This window comes from Aptenodytes patagonicus, chromosome 1 (genome assembly GCF_965638725.1).
Source record: "Aptenodytes patagonicus chromosome 1, bAptPat1.pri.cur, whole genome shotgun sequence".
NCBI lineage: Eukaryota > Metazoa > Chordata > Aves > Sphenisciformes > Spheniscidae > Aptenodytes > Aptenodytes patagonicus.
Window position 1 is genome coordinate 962,205 of NC_134949.1, and position 16,822 is coordinate 979,026.

A 16,822-nucleotide genomic window follows, 5' to 3' on the forward strand; every position below is an offset into this window, starting at 1 on the left:
GAAAGCAGTGTCTTTCCCAAGTGTGGAGTTGCTCTTTCCCTTGCTAGATGGCTACAAGCTCGAGCGCAGGAATATTCCCCCGCCCTTATCTCGCTGTGAAGGAAACTATGACAAGATCAATGATCACTAGGACAGCCAGTGGCACTTGACGCCACCAAGAAGCACGGGCTTGCAGGACAAGCGCCGGCAGCATGCTTTGCTCTCCCACTTTCAGATCAGGATGGGTACGACGCGCAGCTGTTCCCTTACCGATACTGAAGTTAGTTCTCTGGTAATTGCCACTGAGACACGGTACTTGCTTGAAGTCATCTGCGATCAGCACCGTATCAAACTCCAGGCCTTTGGCTTGGTGGACAGTACCTATTATGTAATCTGTAACCAGCGCACGTGGGGAACAAGGAGGAAAAAAGATCAGTCATCGCAGCAGTGATGGTATTTTTAATTTCACAAGGCGCTGAGTCAAATGAAATTATTTCCTTCTGCATCCATTTCCCTTCTCCCCAAATATAAATCAGAAGGAAAGCACCTCTATCGGGAATCTAGGCTGCTGAAGACAACTTCCCTGCCAAGGAAAATGCCTGGTTCTCAGCAGCCTGAGCCCCAGCTCCCAAACAGGAATGTTCTTTGTCTGGTGAATTTTTGACTTGATTGCTCTGTCCCCTCCCCAAATTTTAGTCAGCAAGTTGGAGGGCAATTACAACAGGAATCCCAAAAAGCAAGATCAAGTGCTAGGGCGTTCCAACTGCAGGAAATACTGTGTCCAAACGTTTATTCACCTCTAGCAAAGTCACATTGAGCAATCCTTTGGTGGCAGATTCATTGCACTGAACTTCACCTGGAGTCCCAGATGTACCCCAAAAGCTGCTGTTCAACTTCCTTTCTCCCTAAAAGACCGACTTGATCCAAATGTAGCTTTTTTGCAGAACGAGGTGGATTCAGCACTGAAGCTGGATCGAAAAGAGACCTGAATTTGATCCTCTATCAAAGACCCAGCTTGGCTTTACCTGCCATGGCTCTTTGTGACACGTGGCTGCTCTCAATCTTCTGCACCAGCTCAGGGATCCGCTCTTTGTATTTCTTCACTATCGCAATCTTCGCTTCCAGGTCTTTGTCATCGATGTTCTCTACATATTCCCTTAAACCGAGGAAGCCCTGAGTTTCTTCCCATTTTTTGATAAAGGAGTCATTTATAACAAGGTTTGCTGAAAAGAAAGTACCAGATCATAGAATCATAGAATCATTAAGGTTGGAAAAGACCTCTAAGATCATCGAGTCCAACCGTCGACCCAACACCACCATGCCCACTAAACCATGTCCCTCAGTGCCTCATCTACACGTCTTTTAAATACCTCCAGGGATGGGGACTCCACCACTCCCCTGGACAGCCTGTTCCAATGTTTCACCACTCTTTCAGTAAAGACATTTTTCCTCACGTCCAATCTAAACCTCCCCTGGCACAACTTGAGGCCGTTTCCTCTCGTCCTGTCGCTTGTTACTTGGGAGAAGAGACCGACCCCCACCTCGCTACAACCTCCTTTCAGGTGGTTGTAGAGAGCGATGAGGTCTCCCCTCAGCCTCCTCTTCTCCAGGCTAAACAACCCCAGTTCCCTCAGCCGCTCCTCATCAGACTTGTGCTCCAGACCCCTCACCAGCCTCGTTGCCCTTCTCTGGACACGCTCCAGCACCTCGATGTCCTTCTTGGAGTGAGGGGCCCAAAACTGAACACAGTATTCGAGGTGCGGCCTCACCAGTGCCGAGTACAGGGGCACGATCACTTCCCTGCTCCTGCTGGCCACACTATTGCTGATACAGGCCAGGATGTCAGATGACATGAGTTTATTTGACAGACACATATAACGGCATTTTTTAATTCTAATCAACTTTCAGAGTAAGTATTAGGGAAAGCAAGTGTGAGGCAGTGGACAGACCGCTGCTGTGGGATGCAGGGGCTTGGGATGTACTCCTTGCTCTGTGATGGGCGGTTTTTGCTCAGGATTTTCTCTTTACCGACGCAAAACACCGTCAAAGCTCGATGCTCTCATCAGAGTGGGTAGCTTCACAAAACAGCATCGCTTTGAGATCCAGAGCTGGTGTACTACGAAGGGTATGGAAGTTTACGGAGCTCAGGAGAGAGCAGCTGGCAAACATTCACTGAGCTCACTCGTTTCTACACCATGTGTCCTAGAAAGTCTGCACAACCTTCGTCCCCAGAGGTATTTGGAAATTGAAGGGAGAAGACTCTGAGCAGTCTGAAAAGACTCCAACGTGACTTCGGAGCGGCTGGAGCAGAGGCTCAGGGCAGAGACAGCCCCGGGGCCCTTCCAACCTGCATTATTCTCTCTTTTTACCCAAATGGCAAGGAGTTTTTCTGGTAGCTCGCCTTCCAAAGAACCAGTAACAACAACCACGTAATCAATCACTTGTGGCAGGTCATCAAGTCCTTTGTTTGTCTCTGTGCCCCATATATAACAATACTTGCCTACTGCTTCCAAGGCAGAGGGAGATTTTAAATGAACAATTCATTTCCCAAATGATATCCACCAGTGAAAAGCAAGCATGTGCTAGAAGATTCAACACACCAGGTTTAAAACCAAAACAAAACGGGAAAAGCCCAAGACAAATGAAAAATGAAGTCAAATCAGAAAACACAGGGAAAAAAATCCCCATCTATGAGTTTACTGGGCTCTTGCACTCACGATGAGGCATCGCAGAGGAAAGCTGGGGAGGCCTGCACGACACAGGCTCCGCAATTTCGGCATTTCTGGTATTAACACCAGCCACTGAAGCAGCCGAAATAGCACAGCCCACGACACTACCATTGAGAAATCAGTTTTCAACAGGTAACTGCATGAGGAAATATAAAATAAACCACCAAGAAGCGTGTTGCTTTCCATCACCGCAGCAAAAACGAAAACATCTGTGCTTGCTGCAGGGAGGATCAAACACAGGGAGAAGGGTGAGGATGTACTCACCTTTTTTCCGTTCATCTGCGGGTTGGCTGAGTTTCCAAATATCATAAATTCTGCTCAGGCCAAAACGGGCAAGCCCCTAAAACAAACAACAGTTTATCTTAATATACAGGAGTAAAGGTGCTGTCTAGAGTTTCTAGATAAGCTAGCAGGGCCCAGTGGTTGTTGGTGTTAAGAGGGAGGGAAAAAGGGAATGTGCTGAAGATGCAGAAGGAAGCAGGTTTCCTGAAATCCCTGGGGCTGTAGCTCAAAGGCAGCCGAAAAAGCAACGATCCAGCCCGCTCTGCAGACGGACAGCGAGAAGAGAACAGGACGCTGTCTGGTTGGCATTACAACAGAGCTACAGCAGAATTTTATATTCAAAGTCTTTTCAAAGAAAAAAAACCAACCCACATTTCTATAACGTTTTTCCATTCACTAACAAGAAAAGTTTTGGGTTTTGGTCATTTTAGCTTCCAACAGCTGCACATTGCTTTGTTAAAACGAACTTTAAAAGTCTGTCGTGCCATAAATGCTACTGGCCTATTGACTCCACGCTGTTTGGTGGGAAAGCCAGCTCCGGGCACGACTGCATCCTCTTTCCTGAAGTGACGGGCCACCACAACGAAGATAAACTTGCTAAACTGACCGTAAGTGTTTCAGTTTCCATGTAAACTGAAACAAAAGGCTTTGCTTTGACAATTTTTACTTTCAGGAAGTATTTTTTCCTCCCCTTGTTTCCCAATTCAGTTTGTTTTGTTCCATCAAAAGAAGTGCCAGTCTGAATTTAGACTTATTCCGAACTGCAAAGGCAGATGAGGATTTTGATACCGGGTAGACAGTTCAAACATTCATTCCATTGTAATATGCAGCTTCCCAGTGCAAAAAAGAAATAAAAATATCAGCCTAAAATTCCAAAGACCAGGCTCTTCCTCAAACACATTCAGTGCTAGGACAACTGTTGACGTGCTTCTACGTTTCTGGGTGCAGAACAAGATCTCATATCAACTCATAGGTATTGATGATTCAGGGTTGGAAGACTAATGATCCCTCTGAGGCTTTTGAAATGCGGAGCCTTATTAAAACCTCCCTGCAATTCAAGCACGTGAATTTCTGCAGACGTGCACACACGCAGACTCTCCTTCTTCTGATACATGGGTGCTTTCTGCAGATGAAAATTCAGTGCAAACCTCAGAACTGTTGCTCCCTCAAGGAGTTAACATTCAGCATCGCTGAAAATCCCAATTTCCCTCACCAACAATGCTGGTGAACCAACTTTCCCTGGCTTTCCTGGGTGTATCGAGATGGGGAACAGACCATTACAGGACTGGAAATTAGGAACGAGCAGAGCACAGCCCTCTGTGGCACCTACAAGCCCAAAGGTCACCTTCAGCTTCAACCATTGTCTTCGTCTCTCAAGAGAGCTTGAAAAATGTGTTTATCCTCTCAGGGCACAGCCAACTGCCTTTCATTGCTTTTTACACTCAGCCTGCAATTACAGCTGATTTTTATTTCCCTAATGCAGGAACACCGTGCCACTGCCAGCAGTCAAAGGCAGTCAGCAGCACTCCATCTAATGCAAATACCTGCAGGGACTTGTTACAGCCGTACATCACCCTGCCCCTGCCCCAGCCCCACGCAGCAAACTGGAGCTGCTGCCGTCTCATCTGAGCCTGATGAAAAAAAAAAAAGAGACAGATGAGCCTAAAAAGGGAGCCTCGCCTGCGCAGATTTGAGGAAAAGCTGCTCCAGATAACCCTTCCCCGGCCTCAACAGATTGCTGCTTTATCCTTGAATATTAGTTTTAAACCTGGGTGCTACAGACGACAGCAGGTCAGCCACACCTATTTCAAGACACTTGTAGGTGTCGCTGCTACAAGTGCTAACAGGCTTGGGGACTTGAGGTTGGGGTGTGAAAGACGCATTGGCAATCTCCCCTTACCCCAATCACGTGTATTTTGATCGGTCTCTCTCTTCCAGTAAGTTTCACAGCGTCCTCGAACACGTTAAAATTGCTTCGTGATAAGATTGTTATCTTCCCTTCCATGCCACCTCTCACATCGCCTGCATGAAGAAATTCCCAGTTAGCCAGAGCAGTCAGAAAGCAGGTATCTAAACCACAAAGATCTTCATAATTAATCCTGATTATTTTAATATTAATATTTAATTAATATTGATGATTATCATCATCATTAATCCTGACATTAATCCTGAGACATTTTATTTATTGTTTGGTTAGAGAAGGGCAACGAGGCTGGTGAATGGTCTGGAGAACAAGTCTGCTGAGGAGCGGCTGAGGGAACTGGGGTTGTTCAGCCTGCAGAAAAGGAGGCTGAGGGGAGACCTCATCGCTCTCTACAACCACCTGAAAGGAGGTTGTAGTGAGGTGGGGGTCGGTCTCTTCTCCGAAGTAACAAGCGATAGGACGAGAGGAAACGGCCTCAAGTTGCACCAGGGGAGGTTTAGATTGGACGTGAGGAAAAATGTCTTTACTGAAAGAGTGGTGAAACATTGGACCAGGCTGCCCAGGGAAGTGGTGGAGTCCCCATCCCTGGAGGTATTTAAAAGACGTGTAGATGAGGCGCTGAGGGACATGGTTTAGTGGGCATGGTGGTGTTGGGTCGACGGTTGGATTCGATGATCTTAGAGGTCTTTTCCAACCTCAATGATTCTATGATTCTATGATTATGCAGTAGCTCTGTGACTCCCAGTCATTGAACAGAGCTGACCGAGCCGAGCGGTGCACCGACATGACTTACCCTTTTGGTTTACACCCACTAACGTCTTACTCCTGATATTCTTGCAGACATCCAGAATGGTTGCTCCAACATAAGCTATTTCAGGACCAAATCTGAAACTCTACGTGGAAAAATGAAGGAAACAGCAGGGAAAGAAGAGGAACTTGTTAGAACGTACAAAAATATTACTATATATGGAACTATACAATTCCCACCAACCTTCTGGACAACCTTTCTCTTAGAAAAAGCACCCAAATCCTATGTGCCTGTCCCTGGCTCCTGCCCCTTGGCAAGGCTGCCATGGTGCAAGGGGAAAAGGCAGCTCAGGTAGCTGGGTGTTTCGGTGGCCGTTCTGGCTTAGGAGCTGGTTGCGTTGCAGCTTGTACCGCTGGTTTAAGCTGATTCTTTCTGCAAGGATTCTCAAAGGCATAGTTCCTCCCTTATATTAGCTGTGAGAATTGTGTAGCCATGTGGCTCATCAGGCCAAAAAACTAATCAGGGTGAGCCTTCAGTTGGCATAACAGCAGGTTAGGTAATCCAGCCCGGAGACACAAGCATCACTTGTGCTGAAAGAAGGCAGGAGCTCTCTTCCAGGGCAAACTCAGATCAGCTGAAGCTGCTCATGAAAATTATGCCCCTGGCAGACAAACAGGGCAGGGGATATCACGGACAAAGGGGCACTGGTGGGGCAGAGGTGGCAATGTCGGAGTTTGTACGGAGCCAGAAAAAAAAGATCGTGTGTACAGCCAGAAAATATGTCCTCCTTAATCAGTGTGGTTTTACTTCGAGGAGGTCACTGCCAGAACAAAATTCATCTCCTTGCTCCTAACTCCTTCATCTCTGTGCATGAGACCCACTGTCGTAACTGACTGGCAATATGAGCAGAGAGGGTATCTGCCCCTGCCCACTCAGCTGGAGCTGAGAACCAACCCAGAAAAGAGGGGATCTCCTTGAAATAAGCCATACACTAAGGTCTCTACCCCAGTACCCATTTTTCAAGCCACAGGGCTTTCCTAGTGATGGGATCACTTCACTAAGAGGCACAAAGGAGCTCTGCAGTGCAGGGTGTGAACGGCAAAGCGTGCCACTAATCCGGGCAATGCAAACACTCCACGGTGACAAACTCAAGGAGTCTGGCTGTTAGATGCCTTCTGAAGAAGGACGTCAAACACTGTCCACTGCATTAGGGATCTGTCCAGGGAAGGACAGCAGCAGACCCTCATCTTACCTGGGTGAGGTAGTAGACATGGGTGTGACGCACTAAGCAGAGGGTATTGACAGCGCCTCGGAAGGTATAGATCTGCTGGTGAGGGTCTCCTACGAGGATTATGCCACATTTCTGTGACTGCACAATATCTATGATGGCTGCGGGAAAACATCGGAGCATTAAGGGGGAGCCTGATAAATCAAGAGTGAACTGTACAATATCTCTTGCCTGATGACTCAGAGCATTTAAGAAGGGGTCAACACAGCTGCAGGAGCCAAGTTGGGGAGAAGCAAAGGGAAGCGCGCAGCTGACTGGGAGCTCTACAAACATCCTCCCACTATTTTAGTCTGACGGTATTTTTTCCTGGACTGTAGCTGCACAGCATCTTAATCCCACATGTATGAGCCCAGCACAAATCCACCACCCATCCCCAGTGACCCGGACACGCTGCCCACGTGTGCACACTGACTCAGTGCACACCTCAGAAAGCCCTTCGGTCCACTTAGAATCATAGAATCATAGAATCATAGAATCATTAAGGTTGGAAAAGACCTCTAAGATCATCGAGTCCAACCGTCGACCCAACACCACCATGCCCACTAAACCATGTCCCTAAGTGCCTCATCTACACGTCTTTTAAATACCTCCAGGGATGGGGACTCCACCACTCCCCTGGGCAGCCTGTTCCAATGTTTCACCACTCTTTCAGTAAAGACATTTTTCCTCACGTCCAATCTAAACCTCCCCTGGCACAACTTGAGGCGCCACTTTGACCAAGCCTGCCCAAGGCTCAGTCATACTGGCAGAGCAACTGCCTGCATCGCACACAGCTGCGAAAGCACAGCCAAACTCTTGCAAGACCAGGTCTCCAGTGAAGTACAGGTGGGAGATGGTCTGATGAAGCCTTTGAGCCGATTTAATATCTGCTGAAAGGACCAGGCCTTCTTCTGCCCCCCTTCTTTTGCTCCTCAGCACACAGTTCGGTCCACTTAGATCCCTTTGCAGAACCAATTCAACTTGCTTTGCAACAGAGAGCTACTCCCCATATCCCCGGCAAAGAAAGCCAGCAGCTTTCTGCTACATGACTCAGGAATCCCCGGGATGGTGCAAGGAATGGGCAAGGCTTGCACCCAGTGCTGGGGAGGGATGGAGCAGCTCTGCTGTTCTGATAGCTGAACCATTTAATGTCTCGCCACTCTTGTGATAAAACATGTCCTCGGCTACGCTGGCATTCTGTTTTTCCCTGTTAGCAGCAACGCAATAGCAAAAGGGTCTGGATGGCACGTCTGGATGCCCAGAGCAACTGAAAGCAACCCCTCAAGCTGATGCACATGTACTCTTGTAGCCTGCTTACAAGCTGCCTTACTGAATTTGCAAGGATCTGGGACCAAGCAATGGGTCAATTATGATGTTACACCTGAGGGGCAGAATTTTTTTTAATTGTGCTACTTCTCACACACCCCTGAGCACACAAACATCCTCTCTGTAAAGTGCTTAGGAAGGCTGCAGCTCTGTCTCCTGTCACCGCTCACCTGGAGTGCAGTCCTGTGCTTCATCGACAAAAATGGCATCATATCCTGAGAGCTGAGGCTTGCTGAGCTGCCAAAGTTTCAAATACCCTGAGAGAAAGAACAAGTCATGTCAGCGAGAGGGTAATTTTCTCATCATAAAACACCATGATCTTTAAAACAAGTCCATTTAAAAAAAAAAAAAAAAGTTTCTGGCCCTACTTCTTGCTTGGAATTTGCATGACATTTGGAGGGGTTGCAAAAATCTCTATTGCTCCCAGATGTTGCTCTGTCTCCCTTGGCTGTATGAAGGATGAAAAAAACCCAACCCAAAACAACCTGACTGCACTGGAGGAAGGCAGCTACACTGATGACTCCAAAGCTCTTAACGCACAAAGAAAATGAGAAGGAAGAAGGTTTTGCCCAGTACGAACCACCTCTGGCACTATCTGCACACGTGCTAAGAAGCAAGAGGAAAGGACATGCTGGCAGCAGCAAGGAACAAAGACTCGCTGTTAGCGCTCGTCCGCTCACTGTCTCATCCATTATCTCTATGATTTTGCTGCCGATCACACACAGCTGAATAGTTCCACCATCTTCTGAAGCCAAAAAGGAAAAATGAACAAGCTTCCAGCCTTTGGGCCTGTTTTGAGCTCCTGGTGAGCTAGTGGCAGAAGAACAGGAATTTTATACTTCTTGATGCTCATTCCTGGTGCACAGCCAAAAGTAAGAGGTATGAATCCGTCCAGTTTCTACTACAGTTCTTTATCTGAAGGCTATTTGACATTTGTACTCTCTTACCATCGCAAGTTATCTTGTATTTCTTCTCTACGTCTCCATCCAGCTTCTTCATGTTGCGCCATATCTCTTTCGCCTCTTCCACATTGATCTAGAAAGAGAAAACAGAAGGGTCTGGATAGATCGCTTTGAGCAGAAAAACAGTCCAGGCACAGCAGATCTTGAAAGGCTTCTCTGAAGCCTGGCAGCAGCAAGGAACAAAGACTCGCTGTTAGTGCTCGTCCGCTCACTGTCTCATCCATTATCTCTATGATTTTGCTGCCGATCACACACAGCTGAATAGTTCCACCATCTTCTGAAGCCAAAAAGGAAAAATGAACAAACTTCTCTGAAGCCTTTCTCCTCCTGCTTCTCTTCTGTGTCACCACCAGTTAACTTCTTCTCCTCAACGTAGTCTTTTCCAAATGCAGTCCCCTGAAAAGAACATTTCTTTGGCCCAGCTATCAGGACAGTATAATACCAGACCCCCTAACTTCTGCACATTAACACTTCGTGTTTATTTTGGCTTCTCTGGACAGCTTGCAAGGAGCTTAAAGGTATTGAATATTTTGAGGGTGTCGATTCGTTCCCTGCCAGAAATAACGGCTGCAAATGGGATTTCTGCTAGCTGGGCTGGATCTGATCAGATGTGATCAATGCGGAGCAGAAAGCCTGATTTTTCTCCACAACTCCAGCCCACGTTGTTTGCAATGTCAGCGCTACCCTTTAAGCGTTGCTAAGATGTCTATACTCTAAATGAGAATTTTTTGGGCTTGGCTCTGCGTATTGACTACAAAAATGTTTATTGTCTTTACGTGTAGTATCACAGCGCCGTTCAGGCACTGATACAAATACACGCAATCTCGTCTCTCTTTTTCTTGCAGGGAAGAAACATCTGCACTGAGCAGAGACAGTGATAATCTCCTCTCCAGAAATCAGCTGTGCGAACAGGGAGAACAAAGAAGCCCCAGTTCCTTTGGATTTGTCACCAGAGGAAAAAAAATATTTTGACAGTTCTTACAGTTGGAGCACAAATACCAGTGAACTATGAGAAATGTGAGATAACTACAGCCCCTTCTAAACCTTGCAGCCCGAGTCTTGCTTCATCTCAGATACTCACTTTCTTTTCTACTTGACTGACAGGTTCTCTCTGGCCATGAGTATTTCTGAAGCTAACAGGAGTATGCGCTTCACAGATCTCTTCATCTGAAGAGGCAAAAAAGTTTTCAAGGGTCTGCAAGACTGTTTTCCCTCTTATGAACAGAGATTGTCCACTGCGGTTCTGGAGAAGGAAACTCACGGAGTAAACCGACATCTTGGAGAAGTTCAGCTTGCCTTTTTCTTTATAGCTGTGCCACAGATGACAAAAAATAATAGAGAGACATGTTGAAACACATCAAAAGCCTACTGGAAAAGCAAGCTCACTTTCACTTCTGTTGCACAGACCACTTCTCCCTGTGAAGTGCTCCTTGGCTACAAACACAGGCAGGATGAACAGCCCCCAAAACAGCAACGGGGCTTATGTCAGCACAGTCTATGCCAGAGCAGAGCAATGAGTCTGCTTCCCCAGGCTCACATGGATGCTAAAATCACTGGCCCATCCAATCTGAAAGAATTTGGAAACCGTAAATCACAGTCCGGCTTGAAGCAAGTGAAAGAAATAATTCCTCCCATTATTTTTGCTTCCTCAAGTCCTGGAGGTTTACTTCAAAACCAGACCTTCCTTTCCTGACATGTCTTTTTCCTGCTCCACCGGCCTTCAGTGAAAGAATCTAAAATCCCCACTCACTGTTTGCCGACACTTCCAAATGCTAATGAATGGAAAGTCTTGCACGTAACATTTCTAGGGAAGACACTTTTTCCCCTCTCTGCAACAGCTTTGTTAAACGTCACGTAAAGGAAATTCAGATCAGCAAACTTCTCCGCATACTTGACCAAGGTTGAGGTCTTTCCTGAACCTGAAGAACAGAAGAAAGCAAAGAAAAAGCATCAGAGTCAGGCATGAATGAATGAATCCGCACACCTCTCATCAGCTTTACCTTCCCCCTCCTGCTGTCCTAACTGCACAGCAGCAGTATTTGCAGCTAATGGGAATTTAATCACTGACTCAACTGAAATCAGCAGAAGCTGTGGAGCAAAGTAGCTTTGAAAAATTAGTCTGCAGCCAAAAAGCCTTTTAAAAAAAAAAAAATCTTTTTATCACCCAATATTCTAGAAGTCTGAGCATACGTGAAGGTACTGGTTCTCTTGAAAGACAGTTTGGTAAACGAAATGTTAAAATTGCTCTTTTGAACAATTCATGAGCTCATTTCCTTGTAAGATCTCCCACTAATGCTGCTCTCCTTTACTCCAGTTCGCTGCAGGACAGCACTGACCACACCTCATGGCAAAGTTGCTTCACTCGTGGAGCATCAATCACAACAGAAACCTGAGACAAGAAGGGCTCTGCACACCTCCTCCTTTGCCCCTTTTCGTATCCTCAGCGATGACACAGTGTCAGCAAACTTCATCACCTTGCCGTTCACCCTTCTCCCAGATGACTCGTGAACGTTGGGCAAAGCAGGTCCCAGCACAGGTCTCTGCAGGACTCCAGCGGTTACCACTCTCCGTGCGGAAAACTGACCATCTGCTCCGACTTTTGCTTCCTAGCTTTTAACCATCTACTCACCCATGAGGACCACCTTTTACCATTTTGCCTGGTGCCGATATCGGTCCGGCCGGTAGATTGCTCCCACGTCTCCCTGTAGAACTCCACTGCCACAGCAGCTTTCACACTCAGCTACTGGTTCAGCCACTTCACCCTTGAGTTCCTTTACATCTTCTGGGTGATGCAGTCCAGATCATGAAAGGAACAGTACCAACGCGTATTTCAACCGCAACCTTTCCCATGTGAATGTGAGACTGACCCTCTGGTGGACCCCCTATAGAGAACGATCCTGAGGTCGGTCCTTTCCAAGACCTTCTACAAGGAACACAGATGCAGAAACACATTTAGCTTTTCTGCCACTGCATCGTTCACTCTAAGGCATCCTTTACACTGCAGTTAGCTAACAGATGCTTTGGCAAGCATCCTCATCCACGTTTGAATCATAGAATCATAGAATCATTAAGGTTGGAAAAGACCTCTAAGATCATCGAGTCCAACCGTCGACCCAACACCACCAGGCCCACTAAACCATGTCCCTAAGTGCCTCATCTACACGTCTTTTCAATACCTGCAGGGATGGGGACTCAACCACTCCCCTGGGCAGCCTGTTCCAATGTTTCACCACTCTTTCAGTAAAGACATTTTTCCTCACGTCCAATCTAAACCTCCCCTGGCACAACTTGAGGCCGTTTCCTCTCGTCCTATCGCTTGTTCCTTGGGAGAAGAGACCAACACCCACCTCGCTACAACCTCCTTTCAGGGAGTTGTAGAGAGCGATGAGGTCTCCCCTCAGCCTCCTTTTCTCCAGGCTGAACAACCCCAGTTCCCTCAGCCGCTCCTCATCAGACTTGTTCTCCAGACCCCTCACCAGCCTCGTTGCCCTTCTCTGGACACACTCCAGCACCTCGACGTCCTTCTTGTAGTGAGGGGCCCAAAACTGAACACAGTATTCGAGGTGCGGCCTCACCAGGGCCGAGTACAGGGGCACGATCACTTCCCTACTCCTGCTGGCCACACTATTTCTGATACAGGCCAGGATGCCATCGGCCTTCTTGGCCGCCTGGGCACACTGCCGGCTCATGTTCAGCCGGCTGTCGACCAACACCCCCAGGTCCTTTTCCGACAGGCAGCTTTCCAGCCACTCTTCCCCAAGCCTGTAGCGCTGCATGGGGTTGTTGTGGCTGAAGTGCAGGACCCGGCACTTGGCCTTGTTGAACCTCATACAGTTGGCCTGGGCCCATCGATCCAGCCTGTCCAGGTCCCTCTGCAGAGCCTTCCTACCCTCCAGCAGATCAACACTCCCGCCCAACTTGGTGTCGTCTGCAAACTGACTGAGGGTGCACTCGATCCCCTCGTCCAGATCATTGATAAAGATATTGAACAAGACCGGCCCCAAAATGAAGAAGGATTATGAGTCTTTTAAGCTTTTTGCCAGCGGTTCCTCACGCCCTTTTTCTGCCCTGCCTTGTTGCAGTTACACGTAACCCGTCAAGGGTTCATGAACGTTCCCGTTTTTGTCATTTGGACACAGTGACTTTGTAGAGACATAAGAAACCACCATTAGTGGCTTCTGTACCGTGGTGCTTAGCTGTACGTGTCCTTTTGCAGGCCTTTCGGGCAGAGAGCATGCATTAGCTCGGAGTCCCCCAGCGTGGTGTCTTTAAAGGAAACTCTCTGCACGTGGAGGGAGATGATTTACTTTTCCTTTTCTATTTAAATAGGCTCCCTCAATTTTATGCAATTCCCCTTTTCAAAACAGTGCAGAAGTGCAGAATATTTCTTGGCTTGTGTTGCTCTTACAGAGATGCTAAATCTAAACAAGTACGAGCGACTCTGTCTAGTGGCCTGTGGACAATAACACTGCGAAACAGGCTCAGCACGCGACTAAGCAACACAGGGAGAGTTGCTTCTCCTCTCCTGGGTTCCAATGACAAGCTGCTCTGGGCAGTCATCGACAGCGCCCAAACATTCGGTTTCGGTATCGTGTCTGAATACGACATTTACCCAGCTTGCATGGGAGTAACCACCACCACGCTTCCCATTCCTATTTCTCTGCAAAAGCTTGCTCTGATTTTTTGTATTGTTTAAACGTAAGGTTGATCCCCCTGGCCTCCACGCAGTTCCTTGGACAGAAGAAGCAGGGAGGGAAGGAGCAGAATTAGAAGTTATGCATTTATTCTTACAACATAATTTTTGGCTCTTACCTGCAAATGCCATAATTTTCACTATTTGACCATGCTTAATTTCGTGATTCAAAATCCTTTGCTGTTCATGGGTCAGCTTTACTTCAGGCCAGCTCCTAAAAACAGAAAAAAAACAGAGCAAAAGGAATTAAGAAAATAATAATAATAAAAAAATCCTCCCAGATAAAACAAACAAACTGACTAACAGCAGAAGGAAACCAATGAATGATTTATCCCATCCCACAGTCAGGAAGGTGGCACTGGAGCAACTCGGTTATTGTGCAAATGAGAAAAGCAGGGAATAAGAAAAGATTGGAGATAGCAAAACCAAAAATTAAACCTTGGGGAAGGTTATGTAGGAAAAGATCTTCTCAAGGGCCCTAAGCCATGCTTTAAAAATGAATTTGGCACCCCAGCTCCTTAGGCTTATTGAAAACAAACAGCGACTTGGGTTTGGGGTGTTTTGTTGCTTTTGAGAGCACGTACCTTAAATTGCTCTCCGGTTCCTCAGCATGTAGGACAGATCAATTATCCCTGCCTCTCAGGGGAGCTGAGAGCTTTGATTAACATTAAGAAAGGCATTCAGCGCTTCCGGCTGGAGCGCAATTGTTTTATTCATAGAGGTCTGAAACCTATAATCAGCCAACGGTGTGAACCACCTCTTCACACAGGGTCCTCCCCGATGCCACGCGTAAGGGCAGAAAGCCCTGTTCAGGTATCCTTGACGTGTCACAGCTGGCAGTTGCCATTTCACTGCCTCCAGTACACACCTTGTACTAGAAAAGCAAAATCTGCTTAGAAAAAGATTTCAAATGGAGGGGGTAGAACAAAAGGGCTGGGAAACTAAGCAGCACTGAAACCCAACATCTGTTTACCTTATTTATTTTTTTTGTTACGACCTCTCTCACTGCTGTAACTCGGTGATTTTATTGGATTTCTCTTTGCTAGACCTCTGTGACGGATGAAAGCACAACTGTTCCCCTTCTCGAGGTAAGGACAAGGAAGCTAAATGACTCAACCCAGGATAACTGCAGCGGAAGGGGAACCACACCTGGATCTCCACAGGCCAGGAAAGCATTTCACTCCTTACTCTCCTTCCTTTCTAGGCAGCAAGCCAGCAACCAATGCTAATTTATAACAGCTATATATATGTAACAGTTAGTATATAACAGTTATCCAACAGGATCCAGAAAACAGGAGCCAAAGCAATATCCTGCGGCTGGTATCTCCTTTCCTCCCATGCACAGAAAGCAGCGTTTATAAATGAACGGCCACATTATTTCATTATTTGAGCTACAGTAACATCACCAGCAAGCCAGCCCCCATTTGGGCTGACTGCAGCTGGCAGTGTTCTAGAGGAACACACTGTTAAAATTAAAGCAGGCGCTCTCCCCTCCTTCCAGAGCTTCTTATCCATAGGGAGAGTGGTGGTTTGGGAACGTATTTTGGGGTGATTTGGGCTCTGCGAAATTTCAGCGGCCGTCACACTGGAGCGCACAGAACTGTGTTCCACTGATACACAGACCCATCGGCGAATAATGACTTTTAAATTCAGTCAGTGCTTGGTAATTCAATTTTTACAGATTTAAAGCCTGATTCTGGTTTTCCTCTGGGAATTCAGGGAGAAGATGGCAAGGAGCAGAATAAGGTTTTGTACTAATCCTTATGAATCTCAGAGTCTTGTCAACCAGTCCCTGCCATGAAACGTTTGCTCCTTCTCCAAGGTTCAGCACTGCACTAGGGCCCTGCGTACTTAGGTACACTGCTCGGATCACCTAAAATAGCATTACCCGGACGATAAGTCTTGTCTGCAGCGTGAAGCCAGTGTTTCCTCTTCTACCGTCTGCATAGTTACAGAAGAATTTTCCATCAGATTCAAGCAGTAGAAAATATTGTAATGGATCCTGGTGGAAAGGACAAAAGAGAATTTATCATTGAGAAATCATCAGTAACAAATGAAACATCTGCAGCCACCTAACAGACCGCCAACGTCTTGAATACTTCCAACAGAACAATGCGCAAAGCCCCAAGCGCTCGGGGAGTTGCAGGAGACAATATTAGTATTTTAAAGTGCAGCTATACCTTGAGAAGTGACTGCAAAGGCACCACGGGGACAGCCCTGTTTGTGGCCTCTCCCTCACTCCTGCTGGGTTTGTGTTTCAGGGTCTGCCATGCAAACACGACCTGGGATCAGAATCCACAGGATCCTTTTGCTCTCCTGAACCACTATCAACAACAGAGTCTGGGGGAGCCTGAGAGAGAATTTGGGCTAGTTTAGGCCTCTAAAGTGAACCAGTTTCATCAACTGTCTTACGATGATTTTATACAAGTGTGTTAGCCCTGACAACACTTCACGGTCCTTTGTTACTGCAGAGAGGAGCACAGCGACTCTGCAACTTTAATTACGCCGGCAACAACTGGTTTAAAATTAACCTCCATCGTACATCAGGGTTGACGCCACTGTGGCTTTACCTCTTTTAGTGCAGCTTTGCTCCTGTGACCTCACAGCTGCCACCCTGGGCCACACTCCAGGACAGACTTCGTGTCTCACATTAGGTGACCTGCACGCTCAGACTCACTAGTTGCTTTGGGAGCTGTAAATAGGTACCAGACAGTTCCTTGAGGACACGATTCCTCCTTACATCCTAAACCACAAACCTCGTGTGGTTTGAAGAGATAATGGCAGAACAGACATGGTCGTTCCTATTTCTTCTAGTCTAGATTGTTCAAGGAGATGGAGATGAGACGCGGGTGACTTTGACCATGAGCTCTCATTGCTTGTGCGCAACAGCCTCTGTCTGCCACATCTTCAGC

General features: G+C 47.0%; 1 protein-coding gene across 1 annotated transcript in view; it reads right to left on the reverse strand.

Moving 5' to 3' along the window:
* FBH1 (F-box DNA helicase 1) overlaps positions 1 to 16,822 on the reverse strand; it is a 31,567-nt gene that overhangs the window by 2,657 nt on the left and 12,088 nt on the right. The window contains exons 8-20 of the mRNA XM_076344352.1: positions 15,799 to 15,912; positions 14,030 to 14,124; positions 10,968 to 11,136; positions 10,299 to 10,527; positions 9,524 to 9,613; positions 9,203 to 9,290; positions 8,426 to 8,512; positions 6,915 to 7,051; positions 5,708 to 5,807; positions 4,891 to 5,012; positions 2,973 to 3,048; positions 1,005 to 1,202; positions 250 to 372 (exon numbers count right to left, since the gene is read on the reverse strand). Coding sequence (XP_076200467.1) covers positions 250 to 372; positions 1,005 to 1,202; positions 2,973 to 3,048; positions 4,891 to 5,012; positions 5,708 to 5,807; positions 6,915 to 7,051; positions 8,426 to 8,512; positions 9,203 to 9,290; positions 9,524 to 9,613; positions 10,299 to 10,527; positions 10,968 to 11,136; positions 14,030 to 14,124; positions 15,799 to 15,912 — 1,628 coding nt within the window. The remainder of the gene's footprint in view (positions 1 to 249; positions 373 to 1,004; positions 1,203 to 2,972; positions 3,049 to 4,890; positions 5,013 to 5,707; positions 5,808 to 6,914; positions 7,052 to 8,425; positions 8,513 to 9,202; positions 9,291 to 9,523; positions 9,614 to 10,298; positions 10,528 to 10,967; positions 11,137 to 14,029; positions 14,125 to 15,798; positions 15,913 to 16,822) is intronic.